The following is an 8,752-nucleotide window of genomic DNA, read 5'->3' on the forward strand; positions in this document are numbered from 1 at the left end:
GAGAGCGACAGCTCCACCGATGGTGACGTGATGGCGCTCGATCATCCTCCGTCTTGTGAGCGCGCCATGGCGGACGCCACGGAATCGGTCCCTGAGGTGGCGGAGTCCGCCGAGACTCGTACCCCGTCGGATCACCGTGCAGAAGCGCAGGTGTGGGCTTAGGGGCATAGTGATGCGCTGCGGTAACACTCGCCATCGGTGCAGCCACCGCTGCCGCCAGCGCGCCCGTCAGACCACTCTGCGCCTCATGCGCGCAACCGAGGAAGTGGAGCCCGAGGCCGCGCCCGTCAGGTCCAGCGCAACATCATGGCTGAAGGGGATGATCCCCGCAGTTCGCTCAGGCTGGACAGAACATCGCCGCTGCTGCGTTGCTTCTACGTAGCCTCCCTGAGTCAGCTGACCCTAAGGAGCAGGCCATCCACCGGAACCTCCAGGCGCTGGGGGAAACCACCACCGTACAGCCGGCGTAGAGCTCCACCTCGCACCAACAACATGCGGTCTCTTGCCCTACAGGGGTAGTAGGGGCGCAGCAGTCGAATCGTTCGGTTTACTCTCCCCCATAGCCATGTCGCACCATGCATAGTGCTGCGGTAGCACCTCAGCCTCCCCCAACGCTAGCACCGGCATCACAGCGCCAGCCTATGCGTGAACGGGTTCGGCAAAACTGCGATGTGCGTAGTGTCATTCACGCACGACGCCTGGCGCGACACGAAGCTGACGTCGACCACATGGCGGCAAAGGCGACCGATGCGGCACACAACCGCTCCAACGAGGAGTGTGAGGACGTGCACCCTAGGCGTGCCCGCCATCAGAACAACCGAGACAGTGCCCAAAGCCCTAGCCTGAATGGACTGGGGCTGCAGACCTTCGGACGGAACATTTGGAAGGCGCCTTTCCCGTAGTGTTTTCGGCCACCCACCAACATCGTCAACTACACCGAGAAGACGAACCCCAGCGTGTGGGTTGAAGACTACCAGCTTGCCTGTCGAGCCGGTGGTGCTGATGATGACCTCTTCATCATCCAGTACCTCCCCATCTGCCTGGGGGAGTTTGTCCGAGCCTACTCAAATTCCTTCCGCCCAATAGCATCCGCGACTGGGCAGGCCTCGAAAAGGTCTTTGTAGGGAACTTCCAGGGGACCAACGTGCATCCTGGGAACACCTGGGATCTCAAAAGCTGCAAGTAGGAGCCTAACGAGTCCCTGCGAGACTATATTCGCAGGTTCTCTAGGCAATGCGACTCCCTTCATAACATCGTCGACATGGAAGTCATCAGCGCTTTCCTTAGAGGGACAACCTACAAGTCCTTGGTTCACAAGCTTAGCTGCGTCAAGCCCCGGACGACCCGCGACTTGCTGGATATTGCCACTAACCATGCCTTCGGTGAGGAGGTGGTCGACGCGGTCTTTAGTGATGGCCAAGAGAAGGGCAAAGCCAAGTGTGAGGACCAGGACGCGGGCCCTTCCTCCCGACAGGGGAAGAAGAACAAGAAGGAGCGGCATCGAGTGGCTCACCCAGCTATAGTTGCAGTGACCGACCGGCCAGAAAAGCCACTTCAGGAGGGCCGCAATGACCACTTCGAGAAGTTGATGAAAAGTCCCTACACCAACCATCCTTTCCCCATCAAGCACCTCTACAAGGCATCTTTGCATGGAAGCTAGCTGACATGCTCGGAATCCCGAGGGAGGTCGCCGAGCACGCATTACGCATCACCCCGGGCTTGAAGCCCGTCAAGCAGCATACGCTGTTTCGATGATGACAGGCGTAGGTCCATAGGCAAGGAGATCGCCAAGCTCTTGGAGGCCAGTTTTATCAAGGAGGTGTACCACTTTGACTGACTCGCCAACCCAGTTCTTGTAAAAAAGAAGAATGAGAAATGGAGAATGTGCATTGACTATGCTAGCCTAAACAAGGCGTGCCCTAAGGACCACTTTCTTTTGCCGCGCATAGATCCGATAGTCGACTCCACTTCGGGATGTGAGATCCTCTATTTTTCTGGATGCCTACTCTGGCTATCACTAGATCGCGATGAAGGAGTCCGACCAGCTTGCGACCTCCTTCAACACCCCGTATGGTTCATATTGCTACGTGACCATGCTGTTCCGTCTAAGGAACGTTGGTGCCACCTACCAGCAGTGTATGTAGTGGTGCTTCACCGACCAAATCGACCCACCTGACCGGCCTAATGGGACGGAACGGCCGAAGGGTACCATCACCGTCTACGTGGACGACATAGTAGTAAAATCGGCTCGGTCAGGTGACCTGATCGCGGACTTGACCGCCACTTTCGTGAACCTCTGAAGGTTCAGCGTCAAATTGAACGCGAGAAATGTGTGTTCAGGGTCCCGAAGGGAAAGCTGCTCGGATACATCATCTCCGAGCGCAGCATTGAAGGCAACCCTGAAAAAATCTCAGCCATTTCCAACATGGGTCCAATAGGCAATGTCAAGGGTGTACAAAGGCGCACCGGGTGCTTGGCCGCCCTGAGCTGTTTTATCTCCCGGCTCGGTGTGAAGGGAGTGCCACTCTACAAGCTCCTGAAGAAGTAGGACACATTCATCTAGACGGAAGAGGCACAAAAGGCCCTGGAGTGCCTCAAAACGTTGTTGACTTCAGCCCCGGTCCTCGCCGCGCCCGAGCGAGGGGAACCCCTCCTACTCTACCTCACGGCAAGGGACCACGTGGTCAGTGATGTCCTCGTTGTAGAGAGGGAGGATCCTGGGCACATGCTGAAAGTCCAGCGACTAGTGTACTTCGTCAGCGAGGTACTCACCGATGCCAAAGCGCGCAACCCTTGGTACAAAAGCTTCTGTACGTCATGCTGATGGCCAATTGAAAGCTCTTGCACTATTTCACCGAGCATGAGGTCATCGTTGTCACCTCATTTCTGCTTGGTGAAATCGTTCGAAATCGCGATGCCGTGGGACAAATCTCCAAATGGGCTCTCGAGCTCATGGGGCACAACATCAAATATGCCCCCCGAACCGTGATTAAGTCTCAGGTCCTAGCCGACTTCATCGCCAAGTGGACGGAAGTCCATCCTTGACCCCTAACGTTACCCATGAGTACTGGACGATGTACTTTGACGGGTCGGTCATGGGAACCGGCGTGGGGGCTGGGGTGGTCCTGATCTCCCCAGAAGGAAACAAACTCTGCTACGTGACTCGTCTCCACTTCAACGCCTCGAATAACGCTGCAAAATACGAAGCCCTCATCAATGGGCTACGTATCGCCGTCGAGCTCGGTGTGACCTGACTTTACATCCGTGATGACTCCGAACTTGTGGTCAACCAGGTCATGAAAGAGTCCTCCTGTAAAAGCCCACTCATGGCATCATACTGCCAAGAAGTGCGTAAGCTCAAGGACAAATTTCGAGGGATCGAGCTACACCATGTCCCACGAAAGGACAACGACATCGCTGACACTCTAGCGAAAATGGATGCCAGACAGGAACCGGTTTTGGATGAGGTCTTCACGAACGACCTCCATGAACCATCAACCCGTGTACGGGAGAGTCCGCCCCAAGCATAGACTGGCCCAGGCCAATTGCTCGGGGGCTCAGGTGCCACGTCACAGCCCAGTCGTGACCAAGCACTCAGGGGCTCCGACCTCGACACGGTAGTAATGGTGCTCATCTGACCGATTGGAGAGCATCGCTACATGCCTACATCCTCGATGCAGTCCTTCCGCTAGAGAAGACTGAAGCGCAGGGGGTCACCCGACGCGCCAAAACATTCGTCACCATCGGCGATGAACTCTATAAGTGATGCCCGTCGGGAGTACTCATGAAGTGCATCCCGACTGACCAAGGGAAGCAGCTTCTTCATGAAGTCCACGCTGGAATCTGCGGGCACCATGTTGCCCCGCGCTTGCTGGTCGGGAAAGCCTTTCATCAAGGTTTCTACTAGCCCACGGTGCTCCGCGACACAGAGGAGGTGGCCTGCAGATGCGAGGGGTGCCAATTCTACATTCAACAGACCCACCTGCTGGCGTAGGAACTCCAGACCATCCCCATCACTTGGCTATTTGCGGTCTGGGGACTCGACATGGTCGGTCCCCTCAAAAAGGCCCCGAGCGGTCACACCGACCTACCCGTGCTGGTGGATAAGTTCACGAAGTGGATCAAGGTGAAGCCCATCATGAACATTTGCTCGCAAGAGGCTGTCGAGTTCTTCCTTGACATCGTCTACCGATTTGGCGTCCCTAACTGTATCATCATGGACAACGGAACAAACTTCACCGACAAGAAGTTTTTGGATTTTTGTGATCGGTACGGCATTAGGGTCGACTGGGCTTCGGTCGGACACCCACGAACAAATGGCCAGGTTGAGCAAGCCAACGGCATGGTCCTCATGGGACTCAAGCCATGTATTTTTGACTGGCTCAAGAAGTGCGCTGGGCAATGGGTTGTAGAGCTTCAAGTGGTTCTCTGGAGCCTGAGAACGACCCCCCAACCGATCAACAGGGTTCACCCCCTTCTTCCTAACATACCGCTCGGAAGCAGTGTTGCCATCCGACCTCAACTACGGCGCCCCGAGGGGAAGAGCATTTGACCCTGACCGAGCCATGGAGGCCCAACAGGACGCGATAGACCTGCTCGAGGAGGCACGCCAGATGACGCTCATCTGCTCCGCCCGTTATCAGCAAACCCTTTGCAGGTACCACGGAAGAAAGATTCGGGGAAGAACCCTCAAGGTCGGTGACCTAGTGCTTCGAAGGACCCAGACGACCAAGGACGAGCACAAGCTTTCTCCACCATGGGAAGGACCGTACGCAGTTGCCGAGGTGATCCAACTAGGCACCTACCGATTGAAGGACCAAGACAGCAACATCCTCATGAACACTTGGAACATCGAGCAGCTATGTTGTTTCTTTCCCTAACTCGCTTCCTTTCCAATCGTTTCTTTCATGCACTTGCTCCAAAAGCACCTCATGCCAAGCACACTTGGACCAGGTTGCTTGGGGGTTCCACGGGATTGCACTACCCCCTCTTTACTTTTTGCATCATCATGCATCCCGCCCGAACGAAAGGGTTTCTTTCCCTTCGGACTACCCCGAGTAGGTCACGGACCGATCGGACTCCGCCACAACTATGGTTACGAGCAACTGAGTCTAGCGGACCACGCCCGAGCTCTTAAGGTTGCAGCCTACGTCAACGGGTAGGTCCGAGAAGAAAGGGATGAACCGGGTGTCAGACAGTAAGACCAGTTAAGAAAAATATATACTTGTGGAAACGTAGCATGCAGGGCATGCATCCTCATCACGAACGACGGATACGGACTCCACTTGGTAGCACCCGCCAGCGGAACCCTCAACTGGTCGCTTGAATTTCTAGGATAAGTAATGATAGCCTAGCCCCTATGATTACTAAATCTGCAGAAGGGACGACGCCCGAAACTCCCCGACTAAGGTAACATTTCCAATCCCCCCATTTACTCTTCCTTTTTTCGCGAGCAAACATCTCATTCATTCATCTGCATCATGCCATACATGCATGCATTCATTCATACACCATACATTCATTTCATTTGCATTCATTACATCTCAATTGCTTTGCGTCGTGTCACAAAGCAATAGTGGCTTGTCCAGAATGAGCTGCGACCGACTGAGGTTAGAAGGATGACCTGCGGAGGGCTCAAGGCCGCCTCGTGTCAAATGCAGATGGAGCCCCAGCGGCCTCCGCCCGACCTGCTCAGTAGCAGCTAGGGACCATCTCGACCTTCTGGTTCAATCCCAACCTCGAGCCGTGCCCACAGAATCTCCATCGAGGGGAGGCCAGCGGGCCACCTGAGTTGGTCTCTGGAATGACTCGAGCATCTACTAGGAGGCGGGTTGAGGAGCAATGGAATGCCCCATGCGGGCTATGCATACCCTGTTACGAACGACGAACCCGGATTCCACTCGAACAGGCCCGTTAGCGAGCTCACCGAGCGCTTCACTCGAGCCATCAAGGCAAGCGGCATTAGCTCAACCCCTCCGGTCGTGGAGACCAAGAACGGGGTGATGCATGAAACCCGACCAATCCTGACCGAGTCTAACTGGGCTCAGGGGCTCGAGCTGATTGATCCCAACTCAGGGACACAACTAACAACACGAGTCGTATTCGGGACAAATGCGGGCAAAAGCTTCCGACCAAAACCTCACCCTCCTGACGGACGAGGATGGTTCGAACCACAGCCTTTGAAAAAGAACGACCAAGTGCTTAGCCTCTGACCAACTCTCCAGTTGGCCGCAGGCTCGGGGGCTAGACCCACTAGGTCTGCTCACATGAACCCAGTAGAACACAGACTAAGGGTGAGTCCCTGGAAACTAGATACCCTAGCAAAACTCGGCACGCTCCTGCGGCCCATGCCAGCTATCTCCTCGAAAGTTGGGCATTGAAACCGATCTGATGCGCCCCCTGCGACCTCTACCAAACGTCGTATCGAGAACTGGGTGCCGATACTTGCTCAAGGACTAGAATGGAAGGGAATGGAAGGAAAAAAATGCATCTCAAATCTAGGAACCACCCCAATGGCGCGATGGACACACAAATCACAAAAAATCTTTTTCATTAACATGAAAATACAAGCCGGAGGCATTTACAATATCACACAAAGCGTGCGAACTCAAGGACCCGAAGGCCTTACAATATCATGCAAAGCGTGTAGGCACAACCTAGGGATTACCCTACAACCCGGGACCAAAACAAAGAAAACAAGTGCGGGCTGCACAAAATGGCCGCGCCCAAAACCTCGCTCGTCGACCCATCCTCGCCTGATTTTCTTCAATTTCCACCCCCTGAACAAAAGGCACCAAGTAGAGAGGAAGATGAGGAAATTGAGAGAGCGCAAGGTGCTACCTCCAAAGTTCCTCGGGTCCTCCTCCTCCAACCAGGACAACCAAGATAACAAGGGAGGAGAGACGCAGAGGGAGTACGAGTACCGCGCCTTGGTATCGTGGGCAAACTGGCTCTCACTAACTCCTAGTGAACCAGCACCGACGCCTTCATCTTGATGAGCACCTCCTCTACCGCACCACCACGTGTAGCAAACGAGGACGGCGAGATGAGGGTCGAGCACTCGGAAGGTCAAATCAATGACCTCCGGCGATCGGTGACCCAGGGTACAATCGCGGCACGGAGGATGAGGAAGCCCTGTCTTCCCAACCTCTTGAGGTGGCTCCCTTGTCCTCTCATCCAACCCCTTATTACACACTGGATCCATATTATGAGAGTTCTTCCCACAATATGACATCCGAGCGCACAGGGAGAAGCTAAGTGAAAGACGAGGAATGCCTATTACGAGAATTCTTTTGGCAATCATGTGGAGCAGCCAAAGCCGCCTAGGGCAAAGAGCAGGAGTCTCAAACCTACCGAATCTACGGTCTGAGCCATGGCATCTACAACTCAAGCCATGGGGACTCCGAACGTGGCAACCCCCCTATTTATAGCCGGGCAGATGGCCACAATCTGGGAGCGGTTTCCATCCGCACCCATGGACGTGCGGTAAAAGCGCCTGACACCAAGGTGACCCTTCGGCACCCCGCATTAAAGGCGTCGTGCCCTGATATGATGGTTTTCATACCTCATGCCGAAAATCGAGGGAAAGTACCGGGCCATGAGGCGACGGTATAGCTTCACGCGGGCTACGTCCGTATCGTCTTGGATAAGGGGCTGATCCTCTCAATGGGGACCAGTCGGTCCTCATATGAGACAAAAAACAAGCGACGCCCCTGAGCATATCTCCCCTCAGCATAACTTCCCAACGCTCAGCCCCTTCGCGACTTCGACTAAGTCCCAAAGGGGCTCGAGGGCTCTTGACGGGTCCATAGACCTGGGGTCCCCAACAAGACTATTTCTCGTAAGATTTAGCCCAACAAAGGGTGCAGCGATAGCAAATACTTGGGCTGGCTTGACTACGTATAGGTAGGCCAAAGCCGCGGCCCAGCCACCAACCAGCTTTCCCCGACCAGGAGGACTGATCGATGAACCAACCAAACGGAGTGCACCAGGGGTGGGACCATAGTCTGACCCCGACCAGTGTCTTCCGACCAGCTCTGCTCAGATGGGCACTCCCGGCCCGTTTTCCTGACCAGGCTCCCGCCGTACCACTTGCGACGACCCCCCGACCAAGGATGGCCACCGGGAGTGGGCTTGGGGAGCAGGTGGGACAGATAACAAGGCATCTCCCAGGTCAGCCGGCTGTACGTGGAGCCACGCTGCACCACGCCCTGCGCACATCTGCACAGTAGCATCATAAACCTACCCGCTACGACATGACGGCTCGACGTTACGGCATAGTGGCCTGACACCATGGCGTGATGGCCTGATGTAGTAAAATGATGACTTGATGAGGAGAATAGGGTCCAAGAAGGGAGGCCATTGCATATCCGCCGGCAAGGGGTTCGATAAGGCTAGGCAGTGCCCGTACACCCACTCTCTCTTTCTTCTCCCGAGCTGTAAGGGCCACCCCCTTGTGCTATAAAATGGCGCGGCCCCTCCCCCTCTGGACACGAGCATACGTACACATGCACACATACGAAAGAGAGGCACAACAAACGAATGAAGCACACAACAACAGAACACCGACGCACATGCACATACTTTCACTTTTAGCGCACTCCACCTCCATCGCTTAGCTCACGTCTGGGCTCCACCTACACCAGGGCTCAGACACCCCTCTTCCTCCTCCTCTCCTTTGTCCCCCACTGCAAACTTTGAGCACCTGGGCTCAGGAATAAAGTCGATGATCGATCCCCTAAGTGGACGTAGG

At 55.2% G+C, this 8,752-nt stretch overlaps 1 protein-coding gene across 1 annotated transcript; it reads left to right on the forward strand.

Annotated features, from left to right (window-relative positions):
* The first annotated feature begins 4,045 nt into the window (after nt 1–4,045).
* LOC101779999 lies at nt 4,046–6,995 on the forward strand. The gene is made up of 3 exons (XM_004966543.1): nt 4,046–4,367; nt 4,465–4,657; nt 6,791–6,995. The coding sequence occupies exons 1-3, from the start codon at nt 4,046–4,048 to the stop codon at nt 6,993–6,995; spliced, it is 720 nt and encodes a 239-aa protein (XP_004966600.1).
* Nucleotides 6,996–8,752: the final 1,757 nt, after the last annotated feature.

This window comes from Setaria italica, chromosome IV (assembly GCF_000263155.2).
Source record: "Setaria italica strain Yugu1 chromosome IV, Setaria_italica_v2.0, whole genome shotgun sequence".
Classification (NCBI taxonomy): Eukaryota; Viridiplantae; Streptophyta; class Magnoliopsida; order Poales; family Poaceae; genus Setaria; species Setaria italica.